Source organism: Bombina bombina, chromosome 5, assembly GCF_027579735.1.
Source record: "Bombina bombina isolate aBomBom1 chromosome 5, aBomBom1.pri, whole genome shotgun sequence".
NCBI classification, from domain to species: domain Eukaryota; kingdom Metazoa; phylum Chordata; class Amphibia; order Anura; family Bombinatoridae; genus Bombina; species Bombina bombina.
The window spans coordinates 451,593,254-451,610,759 of NC_069503.1; the positions used below are offsets into that span (position 1 = coordinate 451,593,254).

Genomic DNA, 17,506 nt, shown 5'->3' on the forward strand with positions numbered 1-17,506 from the left:
TTCTTTCTTGTTTAGAAAGATTGTCATTAAATCTATTTAACCATTTTCCGTCTTTGCTTTCTATCTTTCTAAACAAGAAAGAAGTACGCTACAGAATCTGAAAAATAATTCCAATATAGTGATCAAAACAGCGGATAAGGGTGGAGGAGTAGTGGTACAAGACAAATCTGATTATGTTAAGGAGGCAACAATAATTTTAAATGACACGGACACATATAAAAGACTCTCCTTTAACCCCACTCTAAAATTCACGAAAGAACTTAATGTTATCCTGAGTCAGGCAAAATCAAGTGGTATCCTGAATAACGAGGAATTTTGTTTCTTGCTAGACAGGGACCCTTCCATCCCCATCTTTTACCATCTCCCTAAGGTACACAAGGCCTTAGTGGACCCGCCGGGGAGACCCATTATCTCTGGAATAGGGTCCCTGTCTAGCAATCTTTCTATATACATAGACCACTTCTTACAACCACTGGTCCGGGGCACTAGGTCCTTTTTGAAAGACACCACCCAGACAATTAGGACCTTCGAAGGCATTAGATGGGAAAAAGAGTTTTTATGGGTAACGTGCGATGTCACGGCCCTCTACACCTGTATCCCCCATGACCAAGGCATCATGGCTGTAGAGGACAGTCTACAAAATAGTCCCCTTCCCCAATTACAAAAAGATTTTATTTTGAAGGGAATTGAGTTTATATTACAGCACAACTATTTTCAATTTGATTCTAATTTTTATTTACAGCTACAAGGCACAGCGATGGGGACTACATTCGCCCCATCCTATGCAAATCTTTTTATGAATTTTTTTGAGAATGGTTATGTTTGGAATAATAATCCTTTTAGTACCAAAATTATTAATTATTTTCGGTACATTGATGACGTGATCTTCATATGGAAGAGACAGGAGGATGAGGCAAGAGAATTCATAGCACATCTTAATAATAACAACATGAATCTCAGATTTACCAGTAAGATCCATAGGGACGCTATGGAATTCTTAGATCTAATTTTGTACATAGATCATAACAACCAGGTTGCTGTTAAGAATTTTCGGAAGCCCACTGATAAAAATGGCTTTCTTAATGCCAAAAGTGGGCATCTCCCGAGGTGGAAGAAAAATATTCCCCTGGGCCAGTATCAGAGGATACGCCGTAACTGTACCCACTATGAGGAATATTTGGGAGGGTCCAAGTTACTAGATCTCAGATTCATAGAAAAGGGATACGACAAGAATATCCTGAACACTGTTAAAGAGAAAATTTCCAACATGGACAGGGATACCATGTTAGAGCCCTCGAATATTAATAATAATAAATATAATAATGAAAACAAAAATCCGAATACAGGAAAAGAGGAAATCAGATTAATTACCACCTATAGTCAGGGCAGTAGAGAAATAAGCAACATCTTGAAAAAACATTGGAGAATCTTAACATCTGACCCTATCATAGGGAAATTATTACCTAATCAGCCCACCATCACTTTTAGAAAAAATAGGGATTTCAAAAACATGTTAGCTCCGTCCAGATTTACATCAACAAAAGCACCCTCCATAAGCTCTAACAACCATTGGCTTAGTAGAAAAAATGGAACCTGGCCTTGCAGGGCTAAGAATTGCAACATGTGCAGTCGCATTATTGGAGGAGATGTGTTCAAAAACATAGACCAAACCAAATCTTACAAGGTTAAACATAAATTTTCATGTACATCAAACTTTGTGGTGTATCTCCTCATATGCGACTGCAATTGTTACTACATAGGTAGAACAAAAAGAATGAAGTAGGTTCAATGAACACTTGGGGAACATTAAAAATAAAATTGAAAATCACAGTGTACCCTTCCACTTTAAACAGTTCCATGAGGCTAACAACAAGAGCCTAAAAGTCATGATACTTGATTGGATTCCTCCTAATTGTTCCAACAATAGATTGAGGAGTCTGAGACAACGTGAAACCTTTTGGATTCATGAACTCAGAACCCTCAATACTGATAATTCTAAAGGTCTAAATATAGACCTGGACTTGCAGGCTTTTATGTAAGAATAAAGGTAAACACCTAGCCATTTGCACCCTGTCCTTAGTAGTGGGGTATAATACTTGTTTCTTTCATGTCTCACACTCTGAAGTTAAATTATAACAATACTTTGGGAAACGATGTTCGGGGTCAGTACTCTTACTGATGGGTTTGCACTCTTATATTTGTGTCAATTATGCCTGAGATAACATGCCCTTTATGTATTGATGTTTTAGATATATATGTAGTTTTTAATATACGCTAAAAGTTTTTATTATTTACGTTTTTAGGAGATTATTAATTGTCATAATTTTTCATGTATTTTTTATGTACTTTTGTGTATGTCTATGAACTTCACCAATATCAATCACTGTGAAGTATGTACGGTATGCCGTTCCAACACTAACACATCACATGAATTGTCCTCATATATATTATATTATAATGGCGGTCCAGTAACTAGTACATTATGTTCTGACTCGCCTTTTACCTCTGTATTTTTTCTTAGATATACTCGTAGCCTTTCACTGTAAGGGCCTATGAGGGACTTCATTCATCCATGGACTGAGTATGTTTAGCGAAGATCTACCTATCATATCTTTGTATTTTGGAGGTGTGTCCCTGCCCGCCAGGTTCAAATAGGAGCCACAGTCAGGGTAACGACATTCTCTTGAAAAAGTCGGGTCGTAACCCGATGAAACGCGTAGAGTTCTGTGCACTAAGAAATACTGAGCTACATTGCAGTAGCTTACAACTGTCAGGATTCTGTGAAGTTACCTCTGCCGTGATCGAGTTCCGGTCACCTCTTGGACTTCCGGCTTGGACCGTTTGTCGCAGACAGCTCTAACAGTCGATTGAAAGACAGCCGGTTGAAAGACCCGGTGTGATAGAGTGAGACGGACATCCATCTGTGCCCAGCTGTGCTACTGCCGAGTGGTGATATTTTATGCCTGCATTTTTACATGTTATGTACGTCTGTGCCCGCACATGTCTATTTTATTGCTGTGAATCTTATTAAACTGTTTTACGTTCAGAGGGGATTGCGCTCTGTGTTCTTTTGTTTTTACAGTTTGTCCCTTGGGAGCAGGAACACAGTTCATTGCACCCTTCAACAGAGCAGCATCCTCCATTACACCTTGCTTCTCAGCGTCTATATATCTCTCTTTGGGAAGTATTATTTTTGTTTTGTTTTATTCTCTGAAATACTATTAAGTGTCAGGATCCATTTATTGTGCAATACTTGCTTCTTGAAATTGGCCTGTTATATAGGTTAGTGCCTGTGAGCTCGCTTTAGTGCATTTATTGCTGTATTATCTCTTGTGGGGTCAGAGAAGCGCAGTCTATATTCGTTTTTGTATGCATTTTTCTTACTTTCAACTTGTAATACGAGTGAAAAACCCGACACGGCAAAAAAAACGTGATAAACAACTTATCGCTCACACGTAACTGCTAGAGTGCCACTCGTAATCTAGCCCTCTATTGGCTGGATGATACACAGATATACTTTTCTCAGGCCAGCACAGCAATACAGCTTGTATACACGTTCAACCCTTTTTTGTCACAAATTAAACTGCTCTAATCAAATCACCTGCCATGTCCGGCTAAAGACCTACAATGTGTTTGGCTCCTGATTGGAAGTTAACCTAGGTGTTTGACCCCTTTCACATAGTTAAATAGGATCAGTAAGGCAACAGTTACATGAACCCAGTTTGCCTTTTGCTATGATATATTTGCGATGAATAATAATAAGAAGATATTATTTTGTAACTACTTACCACAAGTAGCATATCTGCTGGGGGGCCCAGTTGTGCCTTTAACCATCGGTCTCATTCTAAAAGTGAATACAATCTATTAATGAGGTTGCCATTTATAAATCAACTGTTAAAGGGACATGAAATCCAAAATTGTTATTGCATTATTCAGTATAGATACAGTAAACTATTTAAATTACTTTCCAGTTTACTTTTATTTTCTAATTCGCTTTGTTCTCTTGGTATTCTTTGCTGAAAAAAAGCTTATCTAGGTAGGCTTGGGAGTTGAGAGCTATTTGCTGATTGGTAGCTGCAAATTGACACTAGAAGTAAATTGGAAAGTTGTTTAAAATTGTGTGCTGTATCTGAATCATAAAATAAAAATGTTAGGTTTTGTGCCCCTTTAAATTAGGCTACAGAGCATTAATGAGAAAGGCTGCTCATTGTGTGCTTTGGTAACAATACAAGACAACTGGAATAAGAAAAGTGTAATCAGATTTATGGAGGGAGCGGTTGTTCAAGGGCCCCTTAAATCATAGTTTATTCTGAAAAATGTAAGTTAAAAAAAATAAAAATAAATGATATGTCATGTCAAATAAAAAAACCTTTGTTTTTATCATTCTGAAGGTGTGTCCCTGTAGCACACAAACTGAGCTGCAGGAGTTGCCAGAGCACTGCCGGTCCTGAGCGGAAAATGTCCCTGATCAATCAGCAGTGCTAGTTGCATGTCTGAGTTGTGCGATTTGCGTTGCTGATTGGATCATCAGTGCACCACGAGCCCCGAGTGGTATTTCTACTCTAATCTTATTGCACGGGTTAAACCCACAGTGCTGCAGGGTCGATAGTCTTGAAATGACATGCTCTAATTACTTTTTACCTCTGTGATTAACTTGTATCTAAGCCTCTGCAGAATGCCCCATTATTTTAGTTCTTTTGGCAGACATACATTTTAGCCAATCAGTGCTGACTCCTAGGTAACTGCACCTGCGTGATCACAATGTTATCTATATGGCACACATGAACTAACACTCTCTAGCTGTGAAAAACTGTCAAAATTCCCAGAGATAAGAGGTGGCCTTCAAAGGCTTAGAAATTATCATGAGCCTACCTAGGTTTAGCTTTCAACAAAGAATACCAAAAGAACAAAGCAAATTTGATGATAAAAGTAAATTGGAAAGTTGTTTAAAATTGCATGCCCTATCTGAATCATGAAAGTTTAATTTTGACTAGACTGTCCCTTTAACATCTAGTGTACACTGCAAGCATTGCTGTCAGAAGAAAACCTTCATCAGCATAATAATCCTAAGTACAAAAATGTATCTTAAATTGTTATAGAAGATAGCCAAGGTAAGCAGTTAAAAGGCAGCAGAGACAATGTTCTCCGAACCCCTGACGCACGTTTCACATAATGTTTCCTTAGAGGCTGTGCGCACTGACGCCGTTTAAAAGGTATTTAATCATACACAAATCCCTCCCCCTAAATTTCATAGGCTCCTGTATGCGTTATGGTGCTATCCGATTGGGCCCCAAAAAAAAAAAAAAAAAAAAAACGTGGTCGATCTTAGCTTGCATCCTAAAATGCAGTGCAGAGGAGGCGGCAGGATATTATGTGGTGGCGTGTGGTGAGGTGATTTAAAGGCAGCAGCATCAGCTGCATGATGCGACTCCCAAGTAGGTAGGTAGTTTACTGCTTGAGGTGAAATGTGAAAAAATTATAATAAACATATTTTTTTATTATTTAAGGTTATAACTGCAAATATCATGCTTCTTGCCTTCCTTCATTTCTTTCAACCCCGTCGCTGCCAGACATGCCTGCAACCCTTATTGGCAGACACACGGTTAACTGTACTCTGTGTGCTGCTAGCCATTATAGATTTAGGCACCCTTTATAGCAGAGCAGATGGACACGTGGGCTGTGCCAGCTGGGGAATGATTTACAGCTCTCCAAGCAGAAAGGCAGGTCTTGAACTGTTGTGTAACTTGTACATCGATATGGATGAGCTTTTCAAAGTTGTAAGTTCCGTTTGTTTTTTCTTTGAAACTTTATTAGTTTAATTAAATTATGTATTGATAGGTGTTACATTTGTGAATTCTGATATATATATATATATATATACACACACACATACATATACACACACACACACACACACACAGTGTGTGTATACTGTACACATGTATGCAGATGACACGGTAATCTATGCAAGCAAATCCAATCTGCCACAGCTTGAGGCAGTGCTCCAAGACCAGTTCACAGAGGTAGGAAAGTGGATCTCAATAAACAAACTCTTCCTTAAAGGGACACTGAACCCAAGATTTTACTTTTGTGATTCAGATAGAGAATGCAATTTAAAGCAACTTTCGAATGTACTCCTATTATCAATTTTTCTTCATTATCTTGCTATCTTTATTTGAAAAAGAAGGCATCTAAGCTATTTTTTGGTTCAAAACGCTGGACAGAACTTGTTTATTGGTCGGCTAATTTAATCCACCAATCAGCAAGAACAACCCAGGTTGTTCACCAAAAATGGGCCGGCATCTAAACTTACATTCTTGCTTTTCAAATAAAGATACCAAGAGAACGAAGAAAATGTGATAATAGGAGTAAATTAGAAAGTTGCTTCAAATTGCATGCTCTATCTGAATCACAAAAGAAAAAAATTGGGTTCAGTGTCCCTTTAACACTGACAAAACTGTCACAATGATCTTTGAAATGGGACCTAAATTACACAAATTACAAAATTCCCATCTATGCATCAAATCAAAAATCCAATTGCACACTGGCCGCAGTCCACTCTTTCAAATACTTGGGTATGTTGTTAGACCCCAATTTATCTTTTGGCCTCCACATAGAAAAACTTGCATCTAAACTTTATCCAAAACTAAGTGCCCTGTACAGAAACAAATCCTGCCTCAGCCCTACAGTAAAGGAAAAAAAGATTGTACAGTAAATGCTGATGCCTATCATGGATTACGGGGACGTAGTATACGCACCTGCACCGCAAACTCACTTTAATAAACTTAATACATTGTATAACTCGTTCTGCCACTTTATGCTACAATGTAACTATAGGACCCACCATTGTGACATGCTAAAAGAACTAAACTGGCTGACGCTGGAATCCAAACGCACCCTCCATCTTTCCTGCCTTGTGTTTAAGAGCCTTTCTGGGAAGCTCCCACCCTACCTGAACAGAATGCTCTCCCCGGCTATTCCCACCTCCTATAACCTCCGATCCAGTACCAGCACATTATTTAGCTTGCCTCAATACAAAAAGAAAGCAGCTTGATCCTCCTTTTCCTACCGAGCGCCACAGTTATGGAATAACCTCCTGCACACTTTAAAACCTTCCCCAAGCCTAATATCCTTTTAGAGATCCCTCTCTACATATCTCAAAGCAGAATGCACCTGTCATGGTTGATTATATATTTCATACCTGTTCTATGTTAAATGTTTGCATATATTGTGTATTATTATTGTTTTTGTATTTTATTGTACCCTATTGCATCAATGCAATGTTTTGTGATCCCAGGACATACTTGAAAACGAGAGAAATCTCAATGTATCCTTCCTGTTAAAATATTTAATAAATAAAATATATATATATATAGGTAGCCCTCAGTTTACGCCGGGGTTAGGTTCCAAGAGGAATGGTTGTAAATCGAAACCGTTGTAAATTGAAACCCAGTTTATAATGAAAGTCAATGGAAAGTGAGGGGGGTTAGGTTCCAGGCCCCTCAAAATTGACATAAGTAACACCTAATACATCATTTTTAAAGCTTTGAAATGAAGACTTTAAATGCTAAACAGCATTATAAACCTAATATAGATTGTATCATCATCAAAATAAGTTTAAAGGGACACTGACCCCAAAATTTCTCTTTCATGATTCAGATAGAGTATGACATTTTAAGCAACTTTCTAATTTACTCCTATTATCACATTTTCTTCATTCTCTTGGTATCTTTATTTGATATGCAAGAATGTAAGTTTAGATGCCGGACCATTTTTGATAAACAACCTGTGTTGTCCTTGCTGATTGGACAGCACCAATAAACAAGTGCTGTCCGTGGTTTTGAACCAAAAATGTGCTGGCTCCTTAGCTTAGATGCCTTCTTTTTCAAATAAAGATAGCAAGAGAATGCAGAAAATTTGATAATAGGAGTAAATTAGAAAGTGGCTTAAAATTGCATGCTCTATCTGAATCATGAAAGAAAAAAAAATGTGGGTTCAGTGTCCCTTTAATGAACAAAAACATTTGCTAACATCAACTACTTAAATAATCACACAACAGACTGCATCATCATCAAACTAAGTTTTATAAACAAAAACATTTTTTTTACTTGCATTTTTCTGCAATAAGTTCTCTGCATTGTTAGCATGTTAGATAATATTGGGCTTGCACCTATTCTATGCATTTCAATCTGCAGTGATAAATAAGCAGTTAGGCACCCTCACCTGAAGCTGCTGGACAGGAAGATAATAGAGAAGTGGCTGCTCGATAGCCAATGTCTGTTCTGTGTACTCAGATCAATTTCAGGCTGTTAAGTTGCATACCTTTGCTGCAAAACAAGCGGACAGCTCCACCTACTGGCTATTTTAATTAGTGCACTTTGCTTTCCAAAGCTTTTCAATAGCAGTCACATGACTGAAAAAAGGTTGTTATTCTGAAATTGCGCAAAACGAGGGCCACGGTTGTTATTCTGAAATTGCGCAAAACAAGGGCCACACGTACGTGTGTGTGTGTATGTATGTGTGTGTATATATATATATATATATATATATATATATATATATATACACACATATATATATATATATATATATATATATATACACACACACATATATATATATATATATATATATATATACACACACACACACACATATATATATATATATATATATATATATATATATATATATATATATATATATATATATATATATATATATATATATATATATATATATATATATATATATATATATATATATATACACACACACACATACACACACAAAAAACACCCTAAACAGACATGGATAAAGAAGCAATGATGCCAGTTTTTTTTATGCAGCTATCATTTAACACCATGATTACCCAAGTGTTTTCATGGACAGTAACCTATTGCTGAGTGTTGGTGCACTGATCAGGTCTCAGAATTGAAATCCCCTTATTAAAAAAAAAAAAAAAAAACTGCCACCCAGGTTGATTTCCTTATGCTGTGAGGATGGTATACCAACTTTCATACAGATAGGGGTCGATTTATCAAAGGCTAGGCGAACTCCGTATGTGCTTCGCATGGAACTGTGACCCAGCTCGCCTCCAGAGAACCGCACATGTGTGTCTGAATTTATAAAACAATTAGACGTAACTGGGGCGTAATAATGATACATTTTGCCTGTCATAAAAAGCATTTACTCCCTATTTATCACAGTACATCCCTATAAATATTTACGCTGCCATGTCTTATTAAAAAAATATTTTTAGGTATATATTTTGCGCATGTTTCCGTGCTGTTTTTGTCATATGTTGGTAATTTAAGATCGCAAAAAATAAATAAATTATATATATATATATATATATATATATATATAGCAATAACAGTCTCTTCTTGGTGCTAAGTCTTTGAAAAATGAGTTAAAAGAAGTACTGCATCACACGATGTAAAAGCATGTATGATATTGTATGGCGAAATATAGAACACGCAATTTAAGGAGAAATTTCAGTTCCCTATCGGCGCAAAATAATGATAAATAAGAAACTGGGCGTATTTGTAGGTCAGGCTGTGAAATTACACCCATTACTAATGTATATCAGTGCACTCAAGAGCGCGCCCATGCACCTAGGTGAATGCAAGTGGAGTGCGAAGAAGTTTCTTTCAGATTTGTGCAATTATAGGCACAGATTGCTTTCATAAATGTGTATGCGTTATTTTGCCTGCAATTACAAGCGAATAGCTCTCTTGGCTGTGTTATTGAAGGCCTGTGTGTCTTTCTATGGAGAGATGGAGTGGAACTAAAACCGTGGTTGTGAAGGTGTGCGATGCTGCTTGTGTACATATGGATGTCAATGGGTTTCTCTTTGTTCATGTGGATCTTCTGAGAGAGATCCAAGTGGTCTCTGTTCAATTGATTGAGAATACATAACTGTAGAGGTCTCAGATGGAAGCGAGCAAACTGAATAATGTCCATGGATCCCACCATGAGACCAGTTATTTCCCTGCATACAGCTACTGATGGACGAACAGAGGACTAAAAGAGAACGAAAGGCCTCCAGAAGCTTGACTTTTCTGACCTCCATCAAAAAAAAAATAGATACCGAGTCTATGATTGTCCCCAGAAAACATACCCTGGTACTTGTCACCAAGGCATGTTTCCCTAGATTTACCTTTCTCCCGTGAGAGCGGAGAATAGCTAACAGATAATCTGAATGGGATCTTGCTAACTGAAAAGATGGAGCCTGAGCCAAGAAATCGTCCAAGTAAAGATCCACCCCAATCCCTAGAGATCTGGCCACAGCCAAAAGAGCCCCTAAAACCTTCATAAAGATTCAAGGAGCAGTGCCGAGGCCAAAAGGTAGGGCTACAAATCATAAATGTTGATCCAAAAAAGTAAACCTCAGGAACTTGAAATGTTCCCTGTGGATAGGCATATGAAGATACGTATCCTTTAAGTCAATAATGGTCATAAACTGACCCTCCTGAACTAGAGGGAGAATAAAAAGGAATAGACTCCATTTTGAGAAACTTGTTGAGAGACTAAGCATAGAATGGGTTGAAAAGTTCCCTCCTTTAGGGGAACTTACAAAAAGATTTGAATAAAATCCCTGACCCTTTTCTGCTAGAGAAACTGGGAGAGAGGACAAATCCCTTACACAGCTTAAGAAGGCCTCTCTGTTTACCTGGTTTACAGATAATCTTGATAATAGGAATCTGTCCCTGGGGGGACAAGACTTGAATCCTATCCTGTATCCCTGGGAGACTACATCCACTGCTCAAGGATCTGGAATATCACGAATCCCAAGCCTGCTGAAAAAAGGAAAACCTGCCCCCTACCTGATCCAGAACTGGAGGCGGCCCCTTCATGCTGACAGTAGAAGGCCTTCTGGATTGCTTACCCTTGTTCCCAGGCTGGCTAGCTCTCCAATAAGTATTGGCTTGCTCAAATGAGGACGATCTGTCCCTTGAAGTTACGAAAGGAACAAACATTAGAAGTCTGATGACCCTTGGGTCTATTCTTGTCCTGTGGTAAAATTAAAAAATTCCCTTTCTACCAGTAACTGGGAAATGATCTCTGCCAGACCAGGACCAAATAAAGTCTTATCCTTAAAAAAGGTAGAGACAGAAGTTTGGATTTAGAAGTCACATCCGCAGACCAAGACTTTAATGTGAAGGTAAACTTTGATGAATGAAAGCCCTTTTTTTTTTTTTAAATACTATTAAAAACAGGGGCACTTTCATTCATCAAAGTTTAGAAAGCAGCCGTTTTGATAAAAAAAAAAAAAAAAAAAAAAAAACTTACCTTTGTTATTTTCACAGCCAGAGCAGCTTCCCTCACACGGAGATCCTCTCTTCACATGTCATCAATGACTAATCCAGCTTCCTCCAATCATGGCATGGCCTCAGGCAATGACTACCCTGGGGGGAAGCCATGATTGGAGGAAGCTGGATTAGTCATTGATGACAAGTGAAGGGGGGGGGGGGGATCTCCGGGTGGGGGAAGCTGCTCTGGCTGTGCAAAGAAGAGAGGTAAGTTTTTAATCAAAACGGCTGCTTTGTAAACTTTGATGAATGAAAATGTCACTGTTTAATAGTATTTTTTAAAAACCGGCTTTCATTCATCAAAGTTTACCTTCACTTTAACCAAAGGGCTCTGCGGGCTAGTATCGCAAAACTAGAAATCTTGGCTCCCAGCCTAACACAACTTGCATACTGGTATCACAAATAAATGTATTAGCCAGCTTTAGAGCCTTGATCCTATCCTGGATCTCCTTTATAGTAGTCGTTCCTGAAACTAGATCAGACAAAGAGTCACACCAATAAGAGGCTGCACCATCAACTGTCGCAATACTAGCAACTGGTTGCTACTGCAAAGCCAGATGAAGAAACATTTTTCTTAAATAACGCTTCAGTTTCTTATCTATAGGGTCTCTAAAAGAGGAACTATCCTCGAGAGGCATAATAGTTCCCTTGGCTAAGGTAGATATAGCACCCTCTACTCTAGGAACAGTGCGCCACAGTTCTCGCACTGAATCAGCCACAGAAAACATATTTTTTAACACAGGAGATGGGTTAAAAAGGAACACCGGGTTCTCCCATTACTGAGATATGTCAGAATTGCAATCTGGAACAGGAAAAAACCTCCACAGATTTAGTTTGACATCAAAAACTCTATTCAGTTTATTAGCCTTTTTAGAGACCTCTGCAACAGTTTCAGAGTCATCCCAAGTAGCTACAACCCCCTTCAAAAGTAAAGGAGATGCTCCAGTTTAAAATTAACCTCCTCAGAATCTATTGTACTAGGAACTGCAGATTCTGAATCAGATCTCGCCCTCAGAATCTGCAGAGGAATGACCCTCCATAGATAACTGAAAAAGACTAACCAAATCAGTGTTGGCGGAATCAGAACCCATAGAAATGTTCTTAGATTTCCTCTTCCCTTTACCAGAAATAGGTAAAGCACTTAGGACGGCAGCAAAAAATTTAAGGCAAACAAACATTCTCAGAGACTGACTGAGAGGAACCGCAGGGCACTGCATGTGAATCTGTCAAAGACTGGAAGATGTTAGCAGAAGGCTGAAACAACCCCTAAACAGCATTATCTTGAGAAAAAGAAGGCTCAGATAAAGAATCCTTATCCTTAGATAATAAAATCTTATTAAGGCAAAGGGAACACAATTGCACAGGAGGTATAACCTGGGCAACAGCACAATAAAGACATTTAACAAATGACAGAGCATTTCCCCTATACACTATTTTTAATATAAAAAAAAATATATATAATAAAATACGAAGCATAAATAATTATTGAAAACCTGCAGCTCTACACCCCAGCCACGCTGGAGAGACTCACCCAACCTGTAACCAGGAATCCAATCCTCACTAGCAGATAAAACAATCCTGTTCAAACTGCAAATCCTAGAAAGCTGCAACCATTAGAGAGAAGCGACAGGCAGGAAAAAACAACTTTAAATCTTTGAAAATCCTGGCTTCCAAACAGCCGGAACAAACTGTTCAGCACTCAGGAAGTAACTGAGTAGTCACATGACTGCAAATTCAAAAGTAAGGTGCGGTCCAACAACTTTCTTAAAGAGATATTACCCAAACAAAATAAAAAAGGTAACAGTGCAAAAAAATCCCAATAGCCAAAAACAAAAAAGTAAATTTATGCTTACCTGATAAATTGATTTCTTCTATGATACGACGAGTCCACGGATTCATCCTTTACTTGTGGGATATTATCCTCCTGCTAACAAGAAATGGCAAAGAGCACCACAGCAGAGCTGTCTATATAGCTCCTCCCTTGACTCCACCCCCCAGTCATTCGACCGAAGGTATAGGAAGAAAAAGGAGAAACTAAAAGGTGCAGAGGTGACTGAAGTTTTAAATAAAAAAAATATAATCCGTCTTAAATTGACTGGGCGGGCCGTGGACTCGTCGCATCATAGAAGAAATCAATTTATCAGGTAAGCATAAATTTACTTCTCTTCTATAAGATACGACGAGTCCACGGATTCATCCTTTACTTGTGGGATACAATACCAAAGCTATAGGACACGGATGAACGGGAGGGACAAGACAGATGCCTAAACAGAAGGCACCACTGCTTGAAGAACTTTACTCCCAAAAATAGCCCCCGAAGAAGCAAAATTATCAAATTTGTAAAATTTGGAAAAGGTATGAAGTGAAGACCAAGTCGCAGCCTTACAAATCTGTTTAACAGAAGCATCATTTTTAAAAGCCCATGTGGAAGCCACCGCTCTAGTAGAGTGAGCTGTAATTCTTTCAGGAGGCTGCTGTCCAGCAGTCTCGTATGCCAAACGGATGATGCTTTTCAGCCAAAAAGAAAGAGGTAGCCGTAGCTTTTTGCCCTCTACATTTTCCAGAATAGACAACAAACAGAGAAGATGTTTCACGGAAATCTTTGGTCGCTTGCAAGTAAAACTTCAAAGCACAAACCACGTCTAAGTTGAGCAACAGACGCTCCTTCTTAGAAGAAGGATTAGGACACAGGGAAGGAACAACAATTTCCTGATTAATATTCTTATTAGTAACAACCTTAGGAAGGAATCCAGGTTTGGTACGCAAAACCACCATATCAGAATGGAAAACAAGATAAGGCGAGTCGCATTGCAATGCAGATAGTTCAGAAACTCTTAGAGCCGAAGAGATAGCAACTAAAAACAGAACTTTCCAAGATAGAAGCTTAATATCTATGGAATGCATAGGTTCAAACGGAACCCCTTGAAGAACTTTAAGAACTAAATTCAAACTCCATGGCGGAGCAACAGGTTTAAACACAGGCTTAATTCTAACCAAAGCCTGACAAAACGACTGAACGTCTGGAACATCTGCCAGACGCTTGTGCAGAAAAATTGACAAAGCTGATATATGTCCCTTTAAGGAACTAGCTGATAACCCTTTCTCCAATCCTTCTTGGAGAAAGGATAAAATCCTAGGAATCCTGATCTTACTCCATGAGTAGCCCTTGGATTCATACCAATAAAGATATTTCCGCCATATCTTATGGTAAATTTTCCTAGTGACAGGCTTTCGAGCCTGAATCAAGGTATCTATGACCGACTCAGAGAATCCCCGCTTAGATAAAAAAAAAAATCCGCTTCCCAGTTCTCCACTCCTGGGATATAGATTGCTGATAGGTGGCAAGAGTGAGTCTCTGCCCATCAAATTATTTTGGGAACCTCTATAATGCACTAGAGAACTCTTTGTTCCCCCCTGATGATTGATATATGCTACAGTCGTGATATTGTCCGACTGGAATCTTATGAATCTGGCCGAAGCCAGCTGAGGCCACGCATGAAGCGCGTTGAATATCGCTCTCAGTTCTAGAATATTTATTGGAAGGAGAGCCTCCTCCTGAGTCCACACACCCTGTGCTTTCAGGGAATTCCAGACTGCACCCCAGCCCAATAGGCTGGCGTCCGTCGTCACTATGACCCATGCTGGCCTGCGGAAACACATTCCCTGGGACAGATGATCCTGTGTCAACCACCAAAGAGTCTCTGGTCTCTTGATCCAGATTTATCTGAGGAAATAAATGTGCATAGTCCCCATTCCACTGTCTGAGCATGCATAGTTGCAGTGGTCTGAGATGCAAGCGAGCAAAAGGAACTATGTCCATTGCCGCTACCATTAGTCCAGTTATCTCCATACACTTAGCCACTGACGGCCGAGGAATGGAATTAAGTGCTCGGCAGGTGGTTAAGATCTTTGATTTTCTGACCTCCGTCAGAAAAATGTTCATGTCTATCGAATCTATCAGAGTTCCCAGGAATGGAACTCTTGTGAGAGGGATAAGTGAACTCTTCTTTACGTTCACCTTCCACCTGTGAGATCTTAGAAAAGCCAACACGATGTCCGTGTGAGATTTGGCTAGTTGGCAAGTTGACGCCTGAATTAAGATATCATCCAGATAAGGCACCACTGCTATGCCCCACGGCCTTAGAACCGCCAAAAGGGACCCTAGCACTTTTGTGAAAATTCTGGGAGCTGTGGCCAACCGAAGGGAAGAGCCACAAACTGGTAATGCTTGTCCAGGAAGGCGAACCTAAGGAACCGGTGATGATCTTTGTGGATAGGGATGTGCAGATACACATCCTTTAAATCCACGGTGGTCATATATTGACCCTCCTGGATCATTGGTAAAATAGTCCGAATGGTCTCCATCTTGAAGGATGGGACTCTGAGGAATTTGTTTAGGATCTTGAGATCTAAAATCGGTCTGAAGGTTCCCTCTTTTTTGGGAACCACGAACAGATTGGAGTAAAACCCCTGCCCCTGTTCTGCTTTTGGAACTGGGCGGGTTACACCCATAGTATATAGGTCTTCTACACAGCGTAAGAACGCCTCTCTTTTTGTCTGGTTTACAGACAACCGTGGAAGATGAAATCTCCCCCTTGGAGGAGAATCTTTGAAGTCTAGAAGATACCCCTGGGTCACAATTTCTAAAGCCCAGGAGTCCTGAACGTCTCTTGCCCAAGCCTGAGCAAAGAGAGAAAGTCTGCCCCCTACGAGATCCGGTCCCGGATCGGGGGCTGCCCCTTCATGCTTTCTTGGTGGTAGCAGCGGGCTTCTTGGCTTGTTTACCCTTATTCCAGGTCTGGTTAGGTCTCCAGACTGACTTGGATTGAGCAAAATTCCCCTCCTGTTTTGCGGCAGGGGAGGAGGTAGGGGGACCACCTTTGAAGTTTCGAAAGGAATGAAAATTATTTTGTTTGGTCCTCATCTTATTTGTCTTATCCTGAGGAAGGGCATGGCCTTTTCCTCCAGTGATGTCGGAAATTATCTCTTTCAGTTCAGGCCCAAAATAGGGTCTTACCCTTGAAAGGAATAGCTAAAAGCTTAGATTTTGATGACACGTCAGCAGACCAGGACTTAAGCCATAACGCTCTACGCGCTAAAATGGCAAAACCTGAATTCTTTGCCGCTAATTTAGCCAGTTGAAAAGCGGCATCTGTAATGAAAGAATTAGCTAGCTTGAGGGCCCTAATTCTATACAGAATATCATCTGATGGGGTCTCAACCTTAAGAGCCTCCTCTAGAACCTCGAACCAAAAAGCAGCTGCAGTAGTTACAGGAACAATGCACGCTACAGGTTGCAGAAGAAAACCCTGATGAATAAATATTTTCTTTAGAAGACCCTCTTATTTTTTTATCCATAGGATCTTTGAAAGCACAACTATCCTCAATAGGTATAGTTGTACGCTTAGCCAGGGTAGAAATAACTCCCTCCACTTTAGGGACCGTCTGCCATGAATCCTGAATGGTGTCAGATATGGGAAACATTTTCTTAAAAGTAGGAGGGGGAGAGAACGGAATACCTGGTCTATCCCACTCCTTAGTAACAATGTCCGAAATACTCTTAGGGACCGGAAAAACATTAGTGTAAGCAGGAACCTCTAGATATCTATCCATTTTACACAATTTCTCTGGTGGAATTACAATAGGGTCACAATTAGGGATGGGCGAATGTTTCGTAACATTCGAAAAACGGCACGAATTTTAACACATTCGTTCGTATCGAATTTCGAATGTTTACATAACATTCTAACATTCGATTTTTGAATGTTCGGTTTCGAATTTTACGATTACATTCGAAAATATTCAAATTCGAAAAATTCGAATTTAGATTGTAATAGTATTTCTAATGCTTTTTCTTTAAATGTAATATTCGAATTATGCAATACGTGTATTCGAATTCAAAAAATTCGAATTTAGATTGTAATAGTATTTCTAATGCTTTTTCTTTAAATGTAATATTCGAATTATGCAATATTCGAATTCGAAAAATTCTAATTTAGATTGTAATAGTATTTCTAATGCTTTTTCTTTAAATGTAATATTCGAATTATGCAATATTCGAATTCCAAAAATTCGAATTTAGATTGTAATAGTATTTCTAATGCTTTTTCTTTAAATGTAATATTCGAATTATGCAATATTCGAATTCGAAAAATTTGAATTTAGATTGTAATAGTATTTCTAATGCTTTT

The 17,506-nt window shown here is 39.0% G+C and overlaps 1 protein-coding gene across 7 annotated transcripts in view; it reads right to left on the bottom strand.

Annotated features, from left to right (window-relative positions):
• The window catches only part of C5H7orf57 (chromosome 5 C7orf57 homolog), a 263,708-nt gene that overhangs the window by 227,285 nt on the left and 18,917 nt on the right, over window positions 1–17,506 (bottom strand). For 3 of the 7 annotated variants that reach the window (XM_053714325.1, XM_053714326.1, XM_053714327.1), the window contains exon 2: window positions 3,789–3,844. The exons of the other annotated variants lie outside the window; for them this stretch is intronic. In XM_053714325.1, coding sequence (XP_053570300.1) covers window positions 3,789–3,843 — 55 coding nt within the window. In that variant the 5' untranslated portion in view covers window position 3,844. The remainder of the gene's footprint in view (window positions 1–3,788; window positions 3,845–17,506) is intronic. 7 annotated transcript variants of the gene reach the window in all.